General features: G+C 33.9%; 3 protein-coding genes and 1 pseudogene across 3 annotated transcripts; 2 read left to right on the top strand and 2 right to left on the bottom strand.

Moving 5' to 3' along the window:
- The first annotated feature begins 1,441 nt into the window (after nt 1-1,441).
- LOC108483005 (DNA repair protein RAD51 homolog) lies at nt 1,442-7,718 on the top strand (annotated as a pseudogene).
- A 473-nt stretch (nt 7,719-8,191) lies between these two features.
- On the bottom strand, nt 8,192-14,159 carry LOC108479091 (uncharacterized). The gene is made up of 6 exons (XM_053028519.1): nt 12,733-14,159; nt 12,462-12,622; nt 11,671-12,357; nt 11,554-11,585; nt 9,062-10,175; nt 8,192-8,975 (listed from the first exon to the last, which is right to left on the bottom strand). Exons 1-6 carry the CDS (start codon nt 13,950-13,952, stop codon nt 8,293-8,295), a joined length of 3,897 nt encoding a protein of 1,298 aa, XP_052884479.1. The 5' UTR covers nt 13,953-14,159; the 3' UTR covers nt 8,192-8,292.
- Nucleotides 14,160-14,558: 399 nt separating this feature from the next.
- Nucleotides 14,559-17,162, bottom strand: LOC108458180 (pectinesterase-like). The gene is made up of 3 exons (XM_017757477.2): nt 16,460-17,162; nt 15,892-16,351; nt 14,559-15,492 (listed from the first exon to the last, which is right to left on the bottom strand). The coding sequence occupies exons 1-3, from the start codon at nt 17,009-17,011 to the stop codon at nt 14,801-14,803; spliced, it is 1,704 nt and encodes a 567-aa protein (XP_017612966.1). The 5' UTR covers nt 17,012-17,162; the 3' UTR covers nt 14,559-14,800.
- A 3,656-nt stretch (nt 17,163-20,818) lies between these two features.
- Nucleotides 20,819-25,082, top strand: LOC108489697 (uncharacterized). The gene is made up of 11 exons (XM_017794402.2): nt 20,819-21,415; nt 21,506-21,599; nt 21,748-21,828; nt 22,526-22,642; nt 22,714-22,905; nt 23,033-23,475; nt 23,569-23,668; nt 23,812-23,871; nt 23,977-24,069; nt 24,294-24,413; nt 24,593-25,082. The coding sequence occupies exons 1-11, from the start codon at nt 21,282-21,284 to the stop codon at nt 24,926-24,928; spliced, it is 1,770 nt and encodes a 589-aa protein (XP_017649891.1). The 5' UTR covers nt 20,819-21,281; the 3' UTR covers nt 24,929-25,082.
- The last annotated feature ends 436 nt before the right edge of the window (nt 25,083-25,518 follow it).

The following is a 25,518-nucleotide window of genomic DNA, read 5'->3' on the forward strand; positions in this document are numbered from 1 at the left end:
CATCAATTAAACCGTGTTATAATTTTCTTTTCCCTTTCCTTTTCACCAATTAACAACCAAAATAAAAGCTAACGGTCTCACAACCACAACTTTTAGCATGAATTCTGATATACTTTTACAACAATTGAAGAGAATAGTAGTGACGGCTAGAAGTATCCATGCATCTGTTGAATTTTAATCAAATAATGTTTTTTAATTAAAAACTCATTTCATTACAATTTTTCAAAGTGTAAATATAATTTTTCAAAGTAATTATTTTTTTAAAGAGAAATTCATTAATTCATTTCATGAATGGGAGTGTTAATTATTTTCACCAAATTATATAATCCCATTCATGGAATGGATTAATGAATTTCTAGATGATAAACATTTCAATTTTAGTCATAACTCAAATACGATATATTTAGAGCGATTGTAAACATTTAATAGAATAATAAAATTAGCTCTAGATGGTCCAAAATAGTGGGTAAAATTGATAAAAAAATTGAGTATCTATCAAATTAGAGATGATGATAACAAAATCATTCTTAAATTTATTTTCCAAGATAAATTGGTAAAATTTTAGTGAGGATTGGTGATATCATTTGTCTATCACAACTTGTGGAGACAATAAAAATACTTATAAAATAAATTTGTAATCTGAAATGAGTGAAGACATAAGGAGTGAATGGGAAAAAAAAGAAAAAGAAAAAAGAAAAAAGAATTGGTGGGACAGAGAAAAAGGTAAACTCTTTTACTATGCAAAACAAAAGAGAATAAGCAAATAACTTAGAGAAAAATTGAAAATTAGAAGATATTTTATAATTAATTTTAAATAAACATGATTTTAATTATTTAAATAAGATAGAACTAATAAGCTATTCATATCTAGTGAGCGATAAATCAACATAAATTGATATTTAGTTTCGGTTGAAACTCTAAATTTATTTTATTTTATGTTTAGATAATTAATAATAAAGAAATGAAAAAAAATTGTTTGGTTAAAATGCGGATAATCTGCTTAAATAAATTTCCAATTATAACTTTATTTAAATAGCATTTAATACTTAAATTTAAATTAAAAATGAATTTCCTTAGCAAAACAATAATTAAAATTAGCCAGAAAAATTAGTAATTAATTTGATATAAATTAAAAATTACAATTAAAAATGTAAAATAATTTATTTTGATAGTTTATTAATAGGATAAATCTCAAAATTATATATAAATTTTAATTTAATGTGCCTTTCAATACATGATTTTTATTTGAAAAAATAAAAAAGCAATCCAATTTATTAGTAAGAAAAAGTGCAAAATAAAAAGTTAAATTGAAATAAACAAATGGACTTTAAAAAAAATATTATTAAAGATATTTCCGTTACTTAACTTTCTCTTCTTTTATCTCAATCGAAAACCAACTATAAACTCAGGTGGCAGTAAATACTAACAGTTCAATAGCTGCAAAATAGCGAATGAAGATTGATTTAGCATTCGCGATCTTAACCATAATTCATTTATAGCTAGAAAAGAAAATCTTTACTCTGTTTGGGCTTTGTTCGCAAGTCCAGTACTTGCAACCAAGTAAATGGCCCATTTATATGTCCAGTGGAACTCCATAAATTCTCCAAATTTGGCGCTCCCTTCACTCCTTTCAAAATCTTTTCCTTCCTCTCCACATTTGAGCCATCACTTTTACCAGGAGGCTTGTATCTTTAAGCAGTTATTTGGGGTGGCATAGTGAGCCACAAATGGAGCAGCAGAGGAACCAGAGGACGGTTCAACAACAACAAGAGGTGCTTGAGGAGATGCACCATGGCCCGTTCCCTGTGGAACAACTCCAGGTGAAAAAAGAAAAAAAATACACTTCAATATTTTGTTTATTTGTTCTATTCTATTTAAAAATAAGATGCTTTCTATGTGGGGTTTTTTTCCAAGTTGCCGAAAAGCTGTTTCTTTACTTGATTTTTCCATATTTTCAGAAGGGATAATTGATAATTCTTTTTTTCAAGATTCTGAAAATCGGAATGGGGTTTTGTCCCTTTCATTGCGTTTAATACTTTTCAGCGTGGGTTATTTTTCAATATGGTTTTTTACCCTTCTTTTTACCTAATGCTAGAACAAATGGGTTGTATTACTTCGACCGCCTATTAGGTGCGGTGATTTTCTGTAAAGTGTTTCTTGACAATTTTATATGTAATTGTATCTAAAGAAGGGCGCTATGATTCTATTAATGCTTAGCAGTTGTAAATACAATTCTTATTTATTGTCTTCACTTGAAGGAGTTGGGCATTGCATCCCTTGACGTAAAGAAGCTCAAGGATGCAGGTCTTTGTACGGTTGAATCTATTGCTTACGCCCCAAGGAAAGATCTTCTTCAGATCAAAGGAATCAGTGAAGCTAAAGTTGACAAGATCATGGAAGCTGGTATACTGTTTCCACTTTCCACACTTTTTTTTTTTTCATTTATCTATTATTTGTAAAAGGTTCTGATATTACTATGTTTGTCGTTGGTTCTTGGGAGCCTCCAAACTGGTCCCATTGGGTTTCACCAGTGCTAGCCAGCTCCATGCTCAGAGGCTGGAGATAATTCAGATAACATCTGGGTCAAGTGAACTTGATAAAATTTTGGAAGGTATATGTGCTTTGATGCCTCTGAAGTTTTGTTTGACTTTTGAAACAAAACTCTCCATGACATTGACTACTTGTTCGACAAGTCAAGACCTAAGAACTGTAATTAATATTTCTGCTAGTTAAGTGATTTTCTGTATCATTACATGCTCATTTGATTTTTCCACAACAGGTGGAATTGAGACAGGATCCATTACTGAAATTTATGGTGAGTTCCGTTCTGGAAAGACTCAGCTTTGTCACACTTTATGTGTCACATGCCAAGTAAGAGCTGTTCCTTTATCATTTTCCTGACAACTACAGGTGTATTCTGCATTTGAAGTTCTCTGCTACTCATGTATATTGCACTTGCACATACTGTGGTTTTACTTCCTAACATCAGCTCATTGCAAAGCAGAGCCCTTAATGGTTTATGTCATTGCAAAATTGTTGTAATGTTATGCAGTAAGTCACTTTGGCAAGGCATTCTTCTAATTTTCTTTGATGTTTTAGCTTCCATTAGATCAAGGAGGTGGTGAGGGAAAAGCAATGTACATAGATGCTGAAGGGACACTCAGACCACAAAGTCTCTTGCAGATAGCGGAGAGGTGATACACGGCTACCTTGAAATGGCCATGCTGGTCCACTGGATGCAGAACCGATACTAAAACTGTTGAATGCTGCAGGTTTGGACTGAATGGTGCAGATGTCTTGGAAAACGTGGCCTATGCTAGAGCGTATAACACTGATCATCAGTCAAGGCTTTTGCTTGAAGCAGCTTCGATGATGGTAGAAACAAGGTATTGTCAATGCATCTACTTTGCTTGAAGCAGCTTCGATGATAGTAGATAGCGCTACTGCCCTCTACAGAACAGATTTTACTGGAAGGGGTGAACTCTCTGCCCGACAAATGCACCTTGCAAAATTCCTTAGGAGTCTTCAGAATTTGGCAGACGAGGTAGGGTGTTTGCATCTTTATTTTTGCAAGTATAATTAATGAATTGCTTTCCTGCTTGATTACTATATCAGTTTATAATGTATTTGAAACTTTTTGTTATCAGCTGCTATAGGTATGGAATTGAGCCCTTTATATCACTTGTAATTTGTAACACTCTTAACCCTTATTCGCTGTTAGAACAGGATTTTGGAGCATTACTACCATTTACAGATCACTTAAAAAAAATTTTAAATACTTACCGATTCAATACATCATATAAATAAATATATTACCATTCAATCAACAGTTTGACACTTGTATAAGCATCAGACAGCAATATTGTTAGTATACTTGCACATATCTCAAATAAATTCAACATTGATATATCTATTTTCTTGACATATCGCACTTGAGTTTAATAATAGTCTCAACTTACATAATTTCCTTGTATCAGCATATCAAAGATAATCATATATGTACATGTCATGAAACATATTATGTTCTTACCATTTTTCATAAGCATATATCATTCATTTCATTATATCAATATTTCATGCTTCATCATTTCTATATATTTTATGTATATTTATTCGGTAATAGCTTATATCTTAACATAAATTATATTCCATGTATTTATACTTATTTCGTTTATCTATCTTCATAATTATTTCATACAACTATTTTGTACATATATTTCCATATGACCAGTTCTTGTAAACATTTCACATAACTATTTTATATAATCATTTGTCATCTAATACATATTACTTGAATATCAATTGTTCAACAGATGTCATAGCGTCTCTCATCTACGGTCTTATTTATTTTTGACATGATGCCATAGTGTCTTTCAACTATGGTTTTATTTATTTTTTGTCATGTTGCCATGGTATCTTTCAACCATGGTCTTGTTTATTTCATATCACGTTGTCATGCTATCTTTCAACCATGGTCTTACACATTTCATATTAGGTTGTCATGGTATCTTTTAACTATGGTTTTACAAATTTTATATTAGGTTGCTATGATATCTTTCAACCATGGTCTTACGCATTTCATATCAGATTGCCATAGTATCTTTCAATCATGGTCTTACACATTTTATATTAGAGAGCACACTCTCGCGAACCTCATCCTTACAGTGGGATTACCAGTCTAGGTTAAATCCCCTACAATGACAATTACTCTAATGAGTTTGGATCTGAATTACCAGTCCAAGTTAAATTCAAACCCTAATTCGGATTACCCGTCTAGGCTAAATCTATTTTACACGTATTTTTCGGGAGGGTTATATCAGAATAGGATCACTCGTCCGGACTAGATCCTTTTTACCGTCAATTCCTTTTCAGAGATCCATCGAATTTTCTTTTCATTCAACCGGGATTTTTTCCCCTTTTTATCAAATATATCAATGTTTCATCAATTTTCATACAATGAACATTTAAATTATTTTCACATCGATAACATACATTTCAAGCATTTAAGAATATAATTCAAGTTACACGAACTTTCCTAATTGCTTGTTTGTGTTTATAATTTCATTAATCCAATATATTTTTTTTTCTACGATCAAGTCTTATATTTGAGTCGTTCGGATCTTTATAAATAAATTTGATCATCATTTTATTCATTTCATATTCTAATGCATTTAATTAATGCTCTAGACAAAATTACTATTTTGCCTTTAAACTTTTAATTAATGACGATTTCATCTTTAGGGTTAGAAAAATAAAATTCTTGCAATTTAATCATTATTTCAAACTATTATTCTCATATGTATTGATACCAGTCCATGAATTTTATAAAATATTAGAATTTTTCATAATTTTAACACTTTTCAATTTAATCCCTAAAACATGTTTTTCCCCAATCTTGAACTAAATTAATAATTTCATTCAATTTTGTAATTTAAATAATAAAATAATTCATTTCATGCAATTTGGTCATTTCGACATTTTTACAAAATTACCCATAAAGTTTTACTTTTATTCAATTTAGTCCCTGAGCTTAAAATATACAAATTAGCCATGCTAGATGAATATTCATACATATTTTTCCTCCTCCTCCTCTCTATTCCACATCCTTAATATAAATAACACACTTGTAAGTAACATTATCTATAATTTTTATTATTTACTTTTATGAATATTCAAGCTGTCTATCTGCGTCATAGTCACTAAATTATTTATATTTGGAGTTATAGAACTCAAAATTAAGATTCGCTAATTTTCCTTGAAACTAGACTTATATATCTTTTTACCATAAAATTTTCAGAATTTTTGGTTTAGCCAATAAGTACAGTTTATTCTTTAAATTTATCACTGTTCTGTTGTTTGACAGTTTTGGCCCTTTTTCACTAAAAATTAATTATCTCCTCGTACAGAATTTGAATGATGTTCCCGTTTGTTTCTATTGAAAATAGACTCATTCAGGATTCTAACATATAAATTTAAGCCCTTAATTATTTTTATCTAATTTTTTTATGATTTTACAAAATCAGAACAGGGGAACTCGAAATAATTCTGATCTTGTCTCACAAAATTCATCATATCTCATGATTTACAATTTCATTGCTTATATCATTTCTTCTATAAGAAATTAAACTTAATAAGCTTTAATTTCATATTTAATTCATCTTATAATTAGATTTATACAATTTTTGATGATTTTTCAAAGTTAGACTACTGCTGCTGTCCAAAACTGTTTTAGTACAAGATATTAATTACCATGTTATAACATCCTTATTTTCTTTTTCCACACCATTTCTCATCACTTTCTTTTATTTTCTCTTCACTAACATATCAAGAACATAGGACCTTATGTAAGAAAAATCTAATATAACATTATTTCCATGCTTTGTCAATAATAACAAACTTAAAAATATATTGATATCTTTCCATCACGTTGGTTGCATGCATGGAAAGATGATGAAAATTCATCTTTCCTTCCTTTTATACTAAATAATTAACAATAAAATAATAATGAAATAATAAAATAATAAAATAACTCATTAAAATAATATATATCTAATTAAATAATTATAAAATATCATCAACATCATCATTACTTTCTAAATTTTTCTCTCTTCCAATTGACTATTTTGTCCCTTATTATCTTTTAAAATTTCATCCTTGAGTCATCATTTAATTTGACTAAATTACAATTTAGTCCCTCATAGTTCTTCACCTATTCAATTTGGTCCTAATTCATTCATTTTCCTTAGTTTTTAGATCATTCCACTCTTAAAATATTTACACTATTGGTCCTTTAAATTTTTCATATTTACACTTTAACCCCTTAAATTTTGAGTATTTATTCTTGTGCAACAAAACTTTTTTCACTTTTACAATTTAGTCCTTTCTTGAATTAATATATCATAATATACTTCTCAATATTGACATAACTCAAAATTTCTCTTTTTGTCACTTTATTTCCTTATTTTACTATATCAAGGATAATATATTACTGTAAAAATTTTTAGGGTATTACATAATTATCATGTTTTTTCGTTGTTTATGATTGTAGTTTGGTGTGGCTGTTGTAATTACAAACCAGGTAGTTGCTCAAGTGGATGGTTCAGCAATCTTTGCCGGTCCTCAAATCAAGCCTATTGGTGGGAACATCATGGCTCATGCTTCCACAACAAGGTTTGATATCAAAAGACCTAATATCCCACTTTCCTGTTTGATATCAAAAGACCTAATATCCCACTTTCCTAACTCTTTTTTTTAAAATCCGCTAACTATAAGCTCTTACTGACAATAGATTAGCTCTCCGTAAAGGAAGAGCAAAGGAGCGTATTTGTAAAGTAATAAGTTCTCCTTGCTTGGCTGAGGCTGAAGCCCGATTTCAGATTTCTCCAGAAGGTGTTTCTGATGTCCAAGACTAACCCATTTTAGCTCACTGTTTGTTTCCGGAACAAAAGTCAAAGCAAAGCAAACTCCTACTGATCAATATGTTTTTGTAGCATACCACAGCTCTGTAATTCTTGTCTGCTATGAAGCTTGTTGGATTTTGGAAGAAGCCATTTATATAAAACTTGCTGTACATTTCGCTGTATATAACATTGGCATCAGGTACTAAGTTTAGTGTGATGGAGAGTCTAAGTCTAGTCAAAACTTGAATGGCTCAGTTTCGATCTCTACATTTTTCGATAATCATAATTTGGTGATCTACATTTTGGGGTTTGAAATTGATCATTTTTTCCACATTGATGCTTGAAATATTTTTATTCAAGTTAGACCTTGAACCTGGGAATTGTTCTTACATTAGGGTTTAAGCTTATTCTTTTTTTTGTTCAAGTTAAGCTTTGAATTTCGCAAATGTTCCCACATTCGGATTTGAATTTTTTTTTCAAGTTAGTTTTTGAAAATCCTAAAGCTCAAGCTTCAATATGAGAATAATTGTCAAGCTTAAGTCTCAATATGAGAACAATTGTCAATTTTTGAGCTTAACTTGGATAAAAAAATATACAAGTCTCAATGCGGGAAAAGTTATCAAGTCTTAGTCTCAATGTGGGAATAATTGTCAATGTTTTAGGACGTAATTTAGATAATAATAAAAAAAGTTCAAACCTCAATGTGAAAAAAGTTGTTAAGTTCAGGCTCAATTAGTGATTTAACCCCTAGCTTAATCATAATTTTGTAGCTAATTTTTAGATTAGAAATGTCGCCTATGAACTTAAGAGTTAAAAGGTAGTATTAACATCCATGAAAATTCAAATAACAAAAGAATAATTCATAATTTTTTTTAACATGATTTTATCTTCATCATTCTAAACTTGATTCATACACCATACTATCCTTTGGCAACCACTGGTTTCCCTGAATAAGAGACTCTACGGTAAATCTTCTTGCTTCTTCAGTGGTGACATTCGGCTTAACACCGGGCCAATTTATTCGTTCATTGATCCCTGATCCAGGCCCCAAATTTTCGTACTCCGCATAAAATATAGTATTAGGCGGATCAACACCCTCCGTCCATTGGGTCCAACCAGCTGGGTCCACAATATCTCCAATATGTGATTGCATGAACATTGTAGTTGCAAAATCCTTCCAAGGCCTACCAAGGTAGGTGGTAGCCGTCAGGTTGTCAAAAGGAGTAATCTGGCACCGTTGGATCGAAATACCGGTGTTCTGATTTGGGTCAGTCTTGCTTTGCGCGGTAATGGTGTTGAACTGGTCAGGCCCGGGCTGCCTGGGTTGAATGCTGCAATTTTGTAGAACCACAGCCGCATTCCCAAAGATGAAATCAACGGTTCCAGTGACATGACAATCACGGTAAAACTGGCGATTGGAATGCACGTAAAGAGTATCCTGGTATGCATCAAAATAACAGCGGTAGAACACAGATTGGTCCGAGGACGAACGCATTGCAACAGCTTGCTCTTTTTCTGGGCCTGCTGTGTTTATGAAACCCATGTCTCTTGCTATGAATCGCCTACCCGCAGCAACTGCATCATGTAAAGGGATGAAACCATTTTTTTTTTTAATCACAAAGTGGAACCCAGCAAGCAATAACTAACTATATTTCACTTACTTAAAGTGCCTGACCAAAAGGTAGGGGTTCCATCGACCTTGTTCAAGCTGCCAGAGACGATAGTCTTGTACATTCCATCTCCATAAATCATTACATTCCAATAATCCTTATGGATACTCACGTTCTCTAAATATACCCCTTCTTTTACGTAGATAACGAACCTGGTTTTTTTCTTCTTTGGGACTAATTCAACTGCTTCACTTAGTGTTCTAAAATCTCCACTACCATCTTTAGCCACGGTAATATTCGGTTTAGGATTTTCCTCCTGAAGTAATCTCCTGTCCCCCCTACGAACCCAGAGAGGAAAACGGGGATCGAATTCACGACCATGGTGGTGGCGGTCGAATTTTAGCAACTTCCGATGAATCGGAACTTGGAAACTCTGTAGGATGGTCATTATGTGGGTTGCAATAGCTAAGCTGTTGCTGCTGAATTCAGTGGAGTTCCTCGTAGCATTTTCCATTTCTTGGGGTATAGCCGCATGGTTCGCGGCTTCCATTAGTCCATCTAAACATGTTTCCTGGTTCGTGATTGCGCTGCTGAGCCACGTCTTTATATCGTTTATCTTGGCCGTTGACAACACCATTTCGTCTCCCTGCCCTACTTGCATGGCTGATATGGAGTCATTGATATACTCAACTGCGTCCTCGAAAAGATTTTCGCAAATTTCCAACTCTTCCCGCACCATGGGATTGATGTTCACATTAGAAGAAATGATCTTTTGGGGCAGAGACGAGAGCCTTCTCAGTTCACCGACCGCAACTTGCATGGACAGTGTGAAGACTTTTGAAGGACCAGGGTTTGGGTCAGTATCATTTGAGGAGCTCCTTATGGCCGCTATGCTTGAACCACAAGAATCAGGATACCTGGTCACATTACATATTGCTCTGATGCTCTCTGCAGTATAAGTTGGTGGGTTCTCTTTGGATTTTGAGGATTTTACAGGGAAAAGCGTCCCAAAGACTGCACCAATGATGATGGCTATCAAGACGATTGTTGAGAGTCCGATGATGATTAAGCGCTTGCGGGTCCTTCTCCGATAAGCCCGTTCTTCGAGCTCGTCTGCCTTGCAATAACTCTGGAAGGATTTCATTGAATCCATAAGATTATTCTCCTTGTATTACAAATGTTACAAACAAGTCTGTAATGAATATATATGAAAATCCATATCCATATGATTTTCACTCATTTTACATGGCTGGTGAGCCAACCATGGGCTTGTTTGAAATGGACGGTCGGCTAAACCAAGTCAACTTCCACTCCTTTTTGTTTTTCTTTTTAGGTCAATATCTTCAAAAAGTCCTTAAACTAATTACACTTGATTTAAGCAGGCCCTTATATTGTTTTTGTACCCTAACTTATGATTTTTAACCATGAAAGCTTTTGATTTTAATATTAAAGTATAATATCTTTTAATTTTTAAACTAATTTGTACTAGTGATGATGTGAATTTAATGAAAATAATTTACTAAATAAATAATAAAATATATTTTTAAAAAGTACTAAAATAAAATAATATTTTAAAATTTATTTAAAGTGTTTATATCCATAACACAGTTACTCTTTTGAAAATTTTGATTACTATATTAAAGTATATATAATTTCCACTGCATTAACAAAAACTTAGATGAGACCCTCTTTAATATTAAAATCAAAGACTTTTTATGAGTTAAAATCATAATTTAAGGACTTATTTAATTACAAAAATAATTTAAGAGTTCATTTAAATAAAGTCTAGTAATTGAAGGGTTTTTCAGCATATTATTTGCATTGAAATTGTAAAGAAATTGTTTTATATGTGAAGAGTACGCAAGGTGCAATATCGTAGAAAAACAATATCTAGAGATGAAGTTGGCTGTTTTCACTTGTTGTTTTCAAACAAAACTACAAGTCTTGAGAGGCAAATTTATCTCTAGTTACAAGTAGTTTCCATTTGTCCCTACAACTCGGAAAACTACGTCTTCTTGAATGGGTCTAGCCGGCATTGTCTTATTAATTATCTGAAACTAATGGCTGTCAACCACCACGCGGTTTACTGTATTTTTATTTCTTGAACTATCAAAAGCATCTCCATCAACTCTTCTTATCAATTAGGAATCAAACAAGGTTGGTCTCAGCTCATCTTTGTTAGAAAAATGTGTCTTTTTCTTTGCAGAATCTTGCGTTTCTTAACTTGCTTCCATTGATATCCTATAAATCACGATTCAATTGAAACTATTATCTTCGTATTTTAATTAAAGTAAATTGAGATATTCATTATGTAGAATAGCTTTTTAGGAGAAACACAATGGTAAAGAAAACTGTATATATAATACATTGTATTGTAGTTTTTCTATTTCGTTTCTTGGTAGTACTAAGCCTTTTGATATATATTTATATATATATATCATAGTATATATGTATTAATTTAGTTGAGGAGTATAAAAAAAAAATTCAATAAAATATCAATTACGCTCAAACTTTTTTTTTGGTTTTTTTCAACTCAAGGAAACACTTGCTAGGGATGAGAGGAATCCAAAAACATCTATATTCATGGCATTAAATATATCTCTGTTTCACTAGTTCCGTTTCTTGAGATATAATCAATATACGAGAAACGAATCCTTAACTCCCCAGTCCCATACGAACAGGAGCGCCTGCTTCCTTTACCCATGTTCCCTTTAAGAATGTTTCTACTGTATATTTCTGGGCTTCTTCTCTGTTAATATCTCTTCGTCCTGCCCATTTCACCCTACCGTCAGTTCTTGCGCCAGGCCCTGTGTTGTTGAACTCTCCATAGAAAAGGGTACTTAGTGCAAAGTCGCCTTCCCATTCAAGCCATCCAGCAGGGTCAATGAAATCCTCGATCAGTGTTTCCATTATGATGGTCCTCGAGTATACCTTCCATGGCCTTCCTAGATAATTCTTGAATTGTTTTGCGAGCGGTTTGAATGGTTCCTCGGGTAATATTTTACTGTTTTGTATAACGATGCCTGTTGTTTCTAACTTGTCTTTCCTCCCTTGGGCGGTGACGATGTTCTTTTGGTTGTCGTTGGGCTTCCTTACATAAATCAAACAGTTCTGGAACACGACTGTCGCATCGCCGAAGATGAAATCTATGGTGCCGGCGATCACGCAACTTCGGTAGAACTGACGGTGAGTTTGTGTGTATAAGGTGTCTTGGAATCCTTCGAAACGACAGTTGAGGAAAATGGCCCTGTCACCATCGACTCTTGCGGCCACTGCTTGATGTTTATCAGGCCCAGCCGTGTTTCTAAAGCCCATGCTTTTTGCGATAAAGCCAGGACCAGAAGCCACTGAAACAAAAATTCCAATTATACCGCAAATACATATAAAAATTGGAATGAAAATGAACAAGTTGTTTTACCATAATATTAAAAAAAGTCATGGCTTAGCATACCAAAACTTGCCGTCTGGTAAGTGGGGAATCCATCAACAAAATTTTTGGCCCCAGTGATAACGCTCTTTTGTGATCCATCACCAAAAATGGTAAGGTTTACCATTTTCTTTGGAACGATTACAGTCTCGTCGTATATTCCTGCCTTGACATATATTACATACCTGCATGTTGGAAGTGGATAAACAGCAACATTTATGAAAATTATTATAATGGAAATGGTGAGGTCAATTCGATGATGGATTATTATTTGTATATAGCATTACGCCATTACCTTCCCTCGTATTTTTGTGGCACAGCAGCAAGTGCTTCATTAATAGTTCTGAAATTTCCGCTACCATCTTGTGCCACTGTTACATTGGGAATTGGCTTCTTGTCATCATCGTCTTCCTTCAATAGCCTGCGTTCTTCATGGCTAAACCAGCTCGGATACCCACCCTTGGCCAACAAAGGAAAATTGGTTTGTAAAAGACGGCGTTTGGCTGGTGGCTTTTCCTTACCTAAAGTCATCAAAGAAGATAATTGTCTGACCATGGCAAGGGAATTGCTAGTGTAAACCTGGCTAGAGTTAAGGGTAGTCCTGAAATCATTCTTCAATGGTCCATCAGGGAAACTATCAATGCAGGTTTCTTGGTAAGACATTACAGCACTTAACCAAGTGTTCAAATCACCATTGCTTGGTAACTTCCCTGGTTCTATAGTTCCTACTCTATCAACGGAACTCTGTAATTCTTCCTTGGCATTGGCCATCACTTCTTTACAAACATCAAACGCTTTTCTCTCCACATCGGTTTTCAATTCGAACGTGCTGGCTTTGGTGAAAGCCTTGTCAAGCTCATCAGTTGTTTTGGTGATAAAAGACTTGACAAGTTCTTTGGGTTGAGTCGCGGATAGTGGATTTTCTTCTAGTGTCTTCCCAATAGTGTTGGCGCAGTATTCCTTGAAAGTGGAAATTTCGCAAAAGGATTTTATGAGTTCACTAGCTCCTTCCCCGAATGAAGGTGATGGAGCTGGTGCAGATTTTGGGGCTGGAACTGGAGCTGGGACTGCAGCTGGCAGAGATAATGGAGCTGGAGCTGGTGGAAATGATGCTTTCGGAGCTGGAGCTGGAGCCGCTGCAGCTAGTGGTTTTGGAGCTGGTGGAAATAATGCTTTCGGAGCTGGAGCTGGTGGTTTTGGAGATGGTGGAGATGGTGGAGATGATGGTTTTGGCGGAGACGGTGGGGTCGACGGAGTTGAGGGTGGGGTTGAAGGAGTTAACGGAGGAGGGTTATCTTTTGGTTTACTGTCGTCGGCTTTACTATTATCATCGCTTTTGTTTTTTTCTGATTTCTTGCTACTATTTTTCATAGAGATAAAAGCAAGCGCTCCGGCCGCCGCTATACCAGCAATAACAAAGATAGCCACCAAGGCAATGGTAAGCCTCTTTTTGAGTTTCCGTTGTCTCTCCTGTCTTCGACGTTCCTGTATTATATCAAAATCTTGAAACACCATTTTTTGTTATTTTGAATAATATTTTGGTTCAGGCAGAGAACTCTCTGCCTTAGAATCAAGCTAAGGCAGAGAGGGGAATCAAGAAACCCAACGACAATATATATTCCTATATCTCTACCTTTATCGTCCTGTTGTTGTTCGGATTTTGAGGTTCAATCTTAATGCCATGAACGTTAGAAATGGAGTCTGGACAGGAGAGCTTTCAGGCATTCTATTTAAAAGTTTGTTATGTTTGCAATTAAACGAATGATACACATTTTCTCTCTCCTAACCGCATTTCCCTCCATTTTAGCTTTTTGGTATTCCACCATTGACCTTGATTTGCTTTCCACCGCATGCTATAAATGGCTGCTCATCTAAATTAGGTCCCATTTTTTTACAAGGATAATAAATTGCTTCACCTGCATTGCTAAACTTGGCCAAAATCGCTTTGCTTTAATTTCTTTGTGGCTCTTGTCCACCGTTAAAGCTATTGTTAAACTAACAAAAGACTGATCGGTTCTTGCTAACAACACCGGACCATAGATTCATAAACACCCCTCTCTACCAGCAAAGCAAAGAACCAAACCAGAATATATATATAATGCAAATAGGATGAAAAAAATGTTAATGGGAAAAAATATTGATAATATTCAAACTCGATTGCTCGGAATTTAATCCATTTAGTTTTAATCCAAGAAATAACTACACATACTGCCTTCTTTCAGGTACATTCATGCATTTACCTACCGAATAACTTATTATTGCTAAACTAATATGCTCAAGGAACAAGTTGATTCAATGTCAGCAAGAGCAAATGAAAACTAGGAGATGATTCCCTTATTTCGAATCTGAACTTGAGCTTTTATTCAAAGATCAAGAGAGAAAGGAAAGCCCGTGGCGCTTAACCAATTAGCTCCCCCAATAAAATTCCGAGCAGTATAGGTTTGTGCCTCCGATATGTTGGTGATCACGCTATAACCCTTCCATGTAACCCTGCTTGACGTGTTAGCTCCAGGGCCAGTATTCTGATATTCCCGATACGTCAAAGTGTCGAGTGCGAAATCTTTGTCCCATGGGAACCAACCAGCAGGATGAATAATATCACTTATAACAGATTGCATGATAACAGTCCTCGAATGTGTCTTCCATGGTCTCCCTAAATAAGTTTCAAAATCGGATTTAACGGCTTCTAAATCCGAGGTTGCACCGATCCTACATTTCTGAATCACAATCCCAGTGTTCTCGTTTGGGTCACTACGGCCTTGTGCGGTGACCATGTTCCTTTGGTTTGGATTGGGTCGACGAGCATGAATGTCGCAGTCTTGCAACACTGCTGCTGCATTTCCGAATATGAAGTCCACGCTGCCTGCTACAAGGCATTGTGAATAGAATTGGCGAAGGCTGTGGACATAGAGAGTGTCCTGGTATGCTAAAATGCCACACCTGTAGAATGCTGATAAATCAGAGCCCACACGCAGTGCCACTGCTTGGTGCTTCGATGGTCCAGCCGTGTTCTGAAATGTTATATCCCTGGCCAAGAACCCGTCCCCTACCGCAGCTGCAATATTGTATAGAAATTTGTAAAATTTTCCAAATCTGAAAGGGCAGTTAGATAGGCATTCCAGACCCCATACGACATGATTCACAATTTAATGTCTGACAGATACAAGTGATGGCACTGCAGCCACATTGTTTGAGATCTAAATTAGGTCCCATTTTAATTAAAGTTTCATTATTTCAAGGGCCAGGGCTCTTCGTGTTTTGGGCTTTATTTTATTTCATTTACCATTAAAAATAGTTCATTTTTGACCATGCTCAACAATCTATTCCCCTTGTCCTTTGGAAATTAACAAATTGCAGTCTTCAATAATATGGCATGGAAACCCCAAAAACTAATTTAAAATTAAATGGCATGTTCGACTTCATTATCATTCAAAATTTCAAGCAGATTACTAACCAACAGTGGCAGAGTGGAAAGTGGTGCTGCCATCGACAACATTTCTGCTAGCTGTGATGATGGTGTTGACCCTCCCATCTCCCACAAACATGAGATTGGTTTTCTTACTTGGAACATCCACGTTTTCCCTATAAACTCCAGCTTTAATCTTAATAATGTACCTCGTGGTGCTTCTCTCCGGTGCAGCCGCCACCGCCTCAGACACCGTGAGGAAGTCTCCACTACCATCAGCGGCCACTGTTACATTAGGAATCACTGTTGTAGCCTGTAACAGTCTCCTATCTCCCTCCGACAGCCATTTAGGCCATTCTGTTTGGTCTTGCTCCTCAAGTTGCCTCCCAGATGATGGATGATAACCTTGGCTTGCCATGTCTGTGTCCGTCAAGTTCTTGATCATTGCCAGGGCATTACTACACATATGAAAAACATGCATCTGCCCGTCAAGCAACGCTTGCCTCACCTTTAAAACCAACAAGACAATGATTAATTCAATCAAAACAGTAACATATCAGAAACACAAATAATGTTAGTTAAACTAGTATGATTGAGTAGTAAAAAGAAAAAAAACCTTTTTATCAGCTTTATCGTGAGAAAACCCATCAAGGCAAGTTTCTTGGTTGGTCATTGCAGCACTAAGAAGACTCTTAAGGTCATCAGCATGTTGGGAAATTGACTTGTTAAAGCTTGGATAGTCACTGAGATCATGTTCAGCTACGAATAGCTCATCCAAAGTCTCATCCACTAGTTCAAGACAATCGTTAAGGGCAGCCTTTTCGCGCTCCGTGAGGCTCTTCCTTCGGGTACTAATGAGCTTTTTGATGGACAAATAGTTACTCTGAACAGCAGTCACCGTCAAGTTCAACGACAATTCAATCACATCCTTGGGGTTCTTGACCTTGGTCTCAGCATCTGGTGCTGAAGAGATTGTTGAGTAGCATAACTCTGGGTACAACGTGGAGCTACATGAAGATTTGATGATGGAGTGAGCTGCTACAGTATTACTGGATTTCTTTTTGGAAATGGAGACGGTGGTGGCAATGGTGACTATGGCAGTTACAAGAAGGATTGACGCAAAGAGAGCCAAGAAAAGCTTTTTCTTGCGCTCACCGGAGAAAGCCATTTCAATGGCAGCCAAGCCAATTAGTAGAAGAGAAGGGGATAAAGGCTTATTATTTCAGTACTTTGTAGTAGCTGTAGTGCTATTAAAAATGGCCACAACATTTATAGTAAGAGTAAGATGTCTCGATCCAACAACAGTGGCAGAAGAAGATTAGGGTATTCTATTTTATTTTATCGACAATTAAATGCCTTTGTCTCTTGTCTTACTATTATAATTTATTATGCCTATATTTAAACATTTAAGAGGTTTTAAAAAGGTTGCACTGAACATGACATTGCTATATTTATATCTTAAATACCTTTCATTTTATTGTTTCGTATCTTTTGGGTTTATAAACTATTAATGAAGTTTTCCTAAAAATATATTAATAATTATATTTTAAAACAAAATTTGAACATTAATTAATTGTTTAGGTTTAGTTTAATCACTGCTTTTAAAAAGTGATTGAAAAATTATTTCAAAAATTTTTTTAAAATTTTAGTTTAAGATTTTAAGTTTTTAATATTGATATTAAAAGTGTTTCTTAAAAATAAAATTTTCAGTTTAAACATAATGTTTTAAAATAATATGTTCAGATTAATTAATATGATGAATATAAAAATAATTTATTATAATTTGTTGTTAATATTTTAATATATAAAATATAAATTTTAAATACTTTTTAAACTATTAATATTATTTATAAAATTTAATTTAAAATATTTAAAATATTAAAATATAACTAATAAAAATTTAAATATTTTTAATAAAAATAATTACATACTCAATATAAATATTATATAAAATATTTTAACGTTAAACTAAACCAAAATGTTTTGTTTTATAAGATTTGTTTAAGCTTGGAAATCCTAAAGGGGTGATGGGGATGATGATGATGATGGGCCATGGGATAAGTAAGATACGACCAAAAACAATTATCTGTCTTTTAAAATTGCAACGGTAACTGACATTAGCAAACACCGACACTGGCTAAGCTTCGTTTTCGACTTGTGATTCTGTTTTTTTTGAAAAACTGTGTTTTATTTTTTTTTTTTATCTTTTTCAAATGAGAAGAAAACTTGACTCTGGTTTTCATCATCTTATTTCCTTTCTGCCTTTTAGCACCATGTAGGAATTGCCTCTTAAATTTCAGTGTACTAATAATGAAGTTGGGGCGACTTACAGAAGGATTGGATGGACAGCTCCTCCTCGAGAGTACATCAAGTTGTTAAACTCAGAATATTTTTAAAAAATTCAAAAAAATATATAAAAATATGTAAATATTTTAAAATAATAATAAATTTATATTTATATTAAATAAAAATCATTATATTGATATTAAATATAAAGAGTCCCCACCACTATGGCTCGTGGGTTAAATGAAATAAAAATGACGGGTGGTGGGGAGGTGGAGAGGAGAGGGAGAGGATGGAGTAAGGTAGGATTTTTTATTTAATAATAATATAAATATAAATTTATTGTTATATTTTTAAAATTATTTTTTACATTTTATAATTTTTATTTTCTTATAATTAAGATGAATTTGAGAATATTTGTAAATTTTGAGAGTTAATTTTTAAAAATGATGACTAAATCGAAATAATATGTAAAAATTAATGACTAAATTTGTTATTATATCGATTTTTTAACTGTCACATCACCACTGTTAATAATTTTAACGAGAGTGACTAAGATGACCGAATTATGTAACGTGAATACTTAAATTGCAAACTTTTTATTTTAATGTTTAAAATGAATTTTCTTTTATAATTGAATGAATTTACCTGAAATTAATTTTTAAAATTAAAACTCTACAAAATATTTATAATATTTCAGTAATTACATAAAAGGTTTATAAGTAATTTGAATTTATAAGTTAAAATGATAAAAGCTAGATCCTTCACCTGTAGAAATTTATTAAATTGTGCAACTTTCACATAAATATTTACTCAATAGTTTTATTTATAGTTGAAGAGACGAGACTATACAAGTAAACTTCTCTTTTGATAGTTGTGTCTATATGAAGAGATTGAAATTCATATTTATTAAATTTAGTCATATTGTATTTTGCTTCCTCCATTTAAAAAATGAGTAAAGTAGTTATTGTACGTTTGATCAAAGAGTAAATTAGTTCTCTTTTTAAACATTTTATCAATTTTTATTGTTAAAACACGATCTCTATAAATCAGCATAAGGTACACGTGATACGTCAAGTGTTAATGTATGATTATTCCATCAATTATGCTAATTTTTAATAGTATAAATAAACAAAAATGTTAACATAAAATATCAATTTACTCTCTAATCTAACACATAAATGCTATTTTATTTTATTTTTTTAATAAAAACGGAATCTATTTTTTAGTACAAATAATTACCAATGAGGCCAAAAAAATCCATTCAAGCAAATGGATAGGGTCATTTAAGACGAGTGGTGGTGAGGCCAGGTTAGGGAGTTAGGCACGGAGTGGCCCAGGCCTTAAATTACCAATTGTCAATACTTATAATGCCAAATTCGGGGGCCCGTTTTATTTAGGATAAATTACATTATTAGTCACTAAATTATGAATAAATTTTTGTTTTGATTACTTAACTAAAAAAAGTTACAATTTATTCATTAAGCTATTTGAAAGTTTTCATTTAAGTAACTGAACTATTCAAAAAACTTTATTTAAGCCACTGGACTCTTAAGTTTTTTTTTTTTAAAGTTTCGCCAACAAATTCTAAGCAACGATTTAACAATCGGTACGGTGGATCAATTCCTATCGATGGGTAGAAAAACACATATTAAATCCAATTCGATTTGACAGTTAGTGTAAGAAATCAAAAAAAAAATTATTTAAATTTTGATTCACATATACGTGACGCTCAAAGTTGTTTTATATCAATCAAAGTTGTGGAATTGAAGGTGAAAGAGAGTTTTTAATTAGTGCAGGTGGTATAAACAAAGAAAGTCATATAACATCGATTTTAACAGCCCAATGATTTAAATAAAACTTTTGAATAATATAATAACCAAATTGTAAATTTTAATTAAATGACCAAAACTTGAAATTTTATTATATAAAAAATGATAAATTTTAAAATTATACATCAAGTTTGGTTTAATATGTAATTTTATATATAAAATTTTGATTTGATCAAATTCTTACAATTTATTAATACAATCATTGATATAGTTTCATTTTATGTTTATATATTGCATACACAAATAATTATGTTTATTCAGGTTTAAAATAAATTGATATATATATATATTTATTTATTTAAATGTGCATGATTGAATTAAAATTAAATTTCATATATATATATTTGAACCACAACCAAAGTTTTATGTATATAATTGTACCATATTAAAACTCATATATCAAATTACACATTGAATCAAAGTTGATTTATAATTTTGGAATTCATCCGTATAAAAACATAACATGAAATTTTTGGGGGTGAAATTGCACAAAGTAAATAGAATTAATGAAAATAATTTGGACGCTCCCATATGATTGATATTCACCCGAAACAAAAATAATCCCAAAATTTTAGCACTAACAATAAAAATTGATTGACTCATCAAATATATAGATTCCGAAATATCTGAAAATGATAAAAAATATATTTATCCAAGGAAATTCAGATGAAATCCATAAATAAAATAAATCTTATTAATTCCTTTCCAAATTGTTTTAAATCCATATAAAACCCTAAGTTTATTAATAAAAAAACTCCCCCAAAAATCCTTCTGACAACTCATTTCATGTAATGATGCAAGCAACAGCAATCATTTTTAATGTTAAGAAACGACACCGTTTGAGAAATAAATAGGTTAAAGGAAGGATATAAAATAAAGCCGTGAAAACAAATAAACAAGTGAAAAGAGGAAAAGGGGCATGTGAGTGTTGTCGGGTTTATGAAACTCCCGCCCGAAAAGCGGAGAAGAGGAGGGGCATATGAATATGATAGATCCCACATTTGCAGCAGCTGTTGAACTGGGGTCGCTTTATTCATGCTTGTTATTGTTAACTCTTAATGTTTAGTATTTTTTACACCCCAAAATCCCATCCCTTAGACCCCACTTTCTCTTTGTAGTTTGTCCCTTTTCTTTGATTCTCGCACTTGAAAACAATTCCTTGTTTTTCCTTTTCTTGAAAAGGCTGGTCTTTTCTTTGTGGAGTGGAGGTATTAGATTCCTATGGTGTCAGCATTGCTAGAAGAAGACATGAACCAATAAATTTACTTGCTTTGCTTGCTTCTGGGGGGTTTCATTTGATATTTTTTTCCCTTTTCTGGAGTGATGCTTTGTCTAAAGGCTGAAGCTTTGGAAGAAGACCATCATATTCATCCTCAAAGTCTTGATAGTAATTGCAGTGATGAGAGTGGAGATTGCAATGGTGGTAATAGTGGGGGTTTTGTTTTACCAATCAAGTGGTGGGTCTTCTTCTTTTTCTGTTTGTGTTTTTTTCTTTTCCTTCTGTAATGGTAAATGTGGTATGGTGGATGCCTGGAATGGTTTTGCAGGGCAAGCTCTATTAATAGGTATTTGCAATGGAAAAGCGGCAAGGTTTGGAGCAGGTCATTTTTGGCTCCGGACGACTCTTCTTCTGAGTTGGAGGTAATTTGTAAAGCTAATTTCTGGCTCCCAATTTTATTTTTATGTAATTCTCAGAATGCAAATTACCATATGAGGAGTTATTAATTATGGTGTGCCTCTATTTAGACTTATTGAAGATTCTTAGATTCTGAAACACTATTGTTGCCAGGAGGATGCTAAGCCCCAGGAAATGAGTGGACAAGAGAAAAGTAAGCAGATGTGTCATTATAAACACCAGCTTGAAGAAGAAGTAAGAAGAAATTGCATATGAGCCTTCATATTCCCCTTCTCTCTTGCAAGTTATGAAATTGGTTTCTTTCACTAGATTTTTGTTTAGCCTTCATCTGCAAAAAAAAAAGTTGTTGGAGATTGTTTGTTTTGTCTTAAGGTCATGTGGCCTTTTAGTTGTTCAAAGTCGATGCCATGGTTCTTTGATGCATAAAATCTCCAGTTGCTGTTGTAAAGTTCATTTTTCATTGTCATTTATGATTTCTTGAGTTCGTACAAGTCGGGAAAGTTCTAAAGAAGTGTTTAGGCAAGGTAATTAGATTTTTCAATTGCTAAGTTTTGTAACATGAAACAAGGGATGGACAAATGATCAGTGAATTCCAGACCTGTTGCAAGATGATTGTGCTTTAAGCCACTGAACTCCTTTTTGGTCTATATCACTGTAATCTTCATCTATATAAATCTTAAGCTTATCAAAGGTTGATTTGGATTTATTCAGCGACAAAGCCTTTGCATTGGCAATGCAGTAGAAGCTTTCTTACTAATACAGTGCATGTCTACTCATAGAGAGTAACACTTGTTCTAATGAATGATTATAGAAGCTCCATGACATTCAAGTTTTGGATTTTGTTTCTTAGAGGGATAGTAGTAGTAACAGCCAACCCTGTGTAGGATTGTATCTCATGCTTATGCAACATGCTAACTCTTGGATAATACAGGTTAAAAAGTTGCAGCAGCAGTTGCAGGAAGAGACTGATTTGCACTTAGCTCTAGCAAGTGCGGTCGAACACTCTGGTTCACATTCACCTAATTCTCCCAGCAAGCTTCCATATAAGGTCAGCCTCCCTGTGCATGGTTTCTCTTCTGTTTTTATGTGCCTTTCCAATCTCCTAAATTTGGATTTCAGGCCCTGGAGCTTTTAGATAGCATAGCTGTTCTGGAGATCTCAGTGTCAAAGCTTGAGCAGGAAATTCTTTCTTTACAATATCAGCTCAGTCAGGAGAGGAATGAACGACGTCTTGCTGAGTACCATCTAAAGCATTCTCCATGTCCGACAACATTACTTTTCAATTGCTCTCTGGCTCACTTAACAGAACCAGTACTGTCATATATACCATTAAAGTGTTATGCCAGTGATTCTATTGCCGTTAAATAGTTACAAAATTCATTATCATTTCGATTTTACGCATTGGATGTTCTTTTTAACTGTATATTTTATGTTTCAGATTACGACGCCTTGCAATGAAGAGGAAGCAGAAGAAAACGTGGATGATATATGTCTATCAGAGGCTGCTATTGATAACATTTATATTGTGGAGAACCTTTGGCATCATCCCAATCAGCTATCCGAAGAAATGGTCCTGCGTATGAGAGATATTTTCCTCTTCTTAGCAGATTCATCAAAGCTTTATTCTTCAGATCATTTGGTGTCACCAGCTTCACCTCACTTTCCCCTTGCCAATTTTTTGGCATCTTTCTCCGACTCACCTATAGTGACTTCCTTAGTAAAGAGTCCCTCAGTAGGTGGTGCATCTGATTCATATGGAGTCTCTGGCCAAGTCGACTGGAAATGTAATATTGGGACTTACAGCACAGCAGTTGAAGTCTCATGTTTGTCTGTTGGAAAGAAAGAACTCGAATATGCCACAATGGCTCTAAAAAGATTCAGGTTTAATATCCTTGTTTCATTGGCTTCTAAGCACTTGGTCTAAAGTGAGCCTCACAGCTGTTGCTTGTATTGTTCCTCTTTGTTTGCCTGCAGATTGCTTGTTGAGCAGTTGGCTGAAGTGGATCCATCTCAAATGAGTTGCAACGAAAAGCTGGCATTTTGGATTAACCTGTATCATGCTCTGATTATGCATGTAATACACTTATGTTTATTTACAATCTATGCATTCTACTCTCTTGCACATACACAAACAATGCATAGAGACACTCAGTAATATATGGGGTGTCTTGATTGAATTAAATATGTCTGATTTTTTCTCTTTTATATGCTTCTCAGGCATGTTTAGCATATGGGGTTCCGAGAAACGTTAACAAGCTATTTTCCTTAATGCAGAAGGTTTGATGGAGGAACTTTTCCTTGTTGTCCCTCCACTCTTTCCCTCTTGTTCCTTCTCTATGCTGTTTTGAACAAATGCTAACAGCAGGGCATGATGACATGCAGGCTTCCTATACTGTTGGAGGACAATCAGTGAGTGCAGTAGACATTGAATGCACTGTTCTAAAAATGAACCCTGCTACTTATCGTCCACAAATTGTATGTATAATAACTCCATTTACTTATATAGCCCCTTGTAATGGAAATTTTCATGATGCAATAGTAGCTTCCCTTATCGAAAACTTGGTGGCTTTCTCCAAAGATGAAATCAAGTTTTACCATGCTCTCTTTTCCATTTTTGTGGAGGGTTATTTTCTTCTCTCTTCTGTATCGGAGATTCTTCCTTGATAGTATTCTCTGCCATATTTTCTTCTCATTTTTAGGCTGCAGCTGTTGCACTTCAAAAATTCAACTCTTCTAACGAGCAGAAAAAGTATACAATTGATCATGCTGAGCCTCTTCTATATTTTGCTTTAAGTTGTGGGCTACATTCTTCGCCGGCGGTAACTTCTCATTTCCCCTTCTAGTAGTTTGTGTGTCTATTTGTTCCAAAAAGCATCAGAATTGGCTAATTTTGTTGAAATTCCAGTAATGACTGATTAGTAATAATAAATTTTCTATTTGATATGATTAGCTTCTAGTTTTACTGAGTTGTCCCGGTGTCCTCATTTCTTGTTATCAGGTGAGGATTTTCAGCCCTCAAAATGTGAATGAGTTGCTAAAAAGGTCAATGAAAGATTACATTCAGGCAACTGTTGGTATAAGTAACAAAGGGAAACTACTGGTACCTAAATTGCTGCATTGTTTTGCCAAAGGAGTTATCGAAGACTCACTTTTACCTGATTGGATTTGTCGATTCTTGACACCTCAGCAAGCTTCCATGGTTAGAGAATGCTTATCTCGTAATAAGTGGAAGCTTCTTGGTGCTAGGAGCTTCTGTGTTCTACCCTTTGATTCTAGGTTTCGATTTCTCTTCCTATTGGAGGATGATGGGAACTCCCTTTCCTCTACATCATAAGACCAACCATGTTTCGTTTTCTAACTCCAAAAGTAGGCAGGCAATTCTTCAGCACAAGGGCTGTTTCCATGTTATCTACTGCCTTGTAAATTGATCTCATTGTACAGTAGTTATGCATGGGAAAAAATTCAAGCCAAGGTTCCTTTTTTTTCTATATCAGACCTAAATTTTCTTCGGAATGCCCATTCAAATATAAACGTACTACGTAAAATAAGAACAGAAAAACAAGAGCAAGAGACCAAAATATCAGATTCATCAAATAAATCATCAAAGGTTATATACAATACAATCAAGATTTCCAAAATCGAAATAATAGTTAGATTAATCAGGTGATTGGTTTGTCAATCCAACTAGTTTAATTAAATAAATTATTAAACAATTCATAAAAATAAAAATATTAAAAATTTGATTTAACTCTAGATTCAATTGATTTTTTTTATCTGGTTTAATTGGTCCAATGCCCTTCTCTAGTCTAGTATCCCAATTGATTTTCTGCCCAACTGGTCCGACTGGCTGTCAAGTCAGGTCCAAAAAACCTTGCATACAATGGAAGTTACGGATCCATTTTTCTCAATAAAAGCAAGTCTTGT

This window comes from Gossypium arboreum, chromosome 5, assembly GCF_025698485.1.
Source record: "Gossypium arboreum isolate Shixiya-1 chromosome 5, ASM2569848v2, whole genome shotgun sequence".
In the NCBI taxonomy this organism is placed as follows: Eukaryota; Viridiplantae; Streptophyta; class Magnoliopsida; order Malvales; family Malvaceae; genus Gossypium; species Gossypium arboreum.

Bases quoted from the DNA above. Each gene is read 5' to 3' on its own strand.
- LOC108479091 (XM_053028519.1), bottom strand. From the start codon at position 13,952: ATGGTGTTTCAAGATTTTGATATAATACAGGAACGTCGAAGACAGGAG. The intron at 12,623-12,732 runs GTAATGGCGTAA...TCCAACATGCAG, and splicing joins CCACAAAAATACGAGGGAAG to GTATGTAATATATGTCAAGG. The intron at 12,358-12,461 runs GTATGCTAAGCC...TTTTTGTTTCAG, and splicing joins TTACCAGACGGCAAGTTTTG to TGGCTTCTGGTCCTGGCTTT.
- LOC108489697 (XM_017794402.2), top strand. From the start codon at position 21,282: ATGCTTTGTCTAAAGGCTGAAGCTTTGGAAGAAGACCATCATATTCAT. The intron at 22,643-22,713 runs GTCAGCCTCCCT...TTTGGATTTCAG, and splicing joins CCAGCAAGCTTCCATATAAG to GCCCTGGAGCTTTTAGATAG. The intron at 22,906-23,032 runs GTACTGTCATAT...TTTATGTTTCAG, and splicing joins TGGCTCACTTAACAGAACCA to ATTACGACGCCTTGCAATGA.
- LOC108458180 (XM_017757477.2), bottom strand. From the start codon at position 17,011: ATGGCTTTCTCCGGTGAGCGCAAGAAAAAGCTTTTCTTGGCTCTCTTT. The intron at 16,352-16,459 runs GTTTTTTTTCTT...TTGGTTTTAAAG, and splicing joins ACGATAAAGCTGATAAAAAG to GTGAGGCAAGCGTTGCTTGA. The intron at 15,493-15,891 runs GTTAGTAATCTG...ACAATATTGCAG, and splicing joins TTTCCACTCTGCCACTGTTG to CTGCGGTAGGGGACGGGTTC.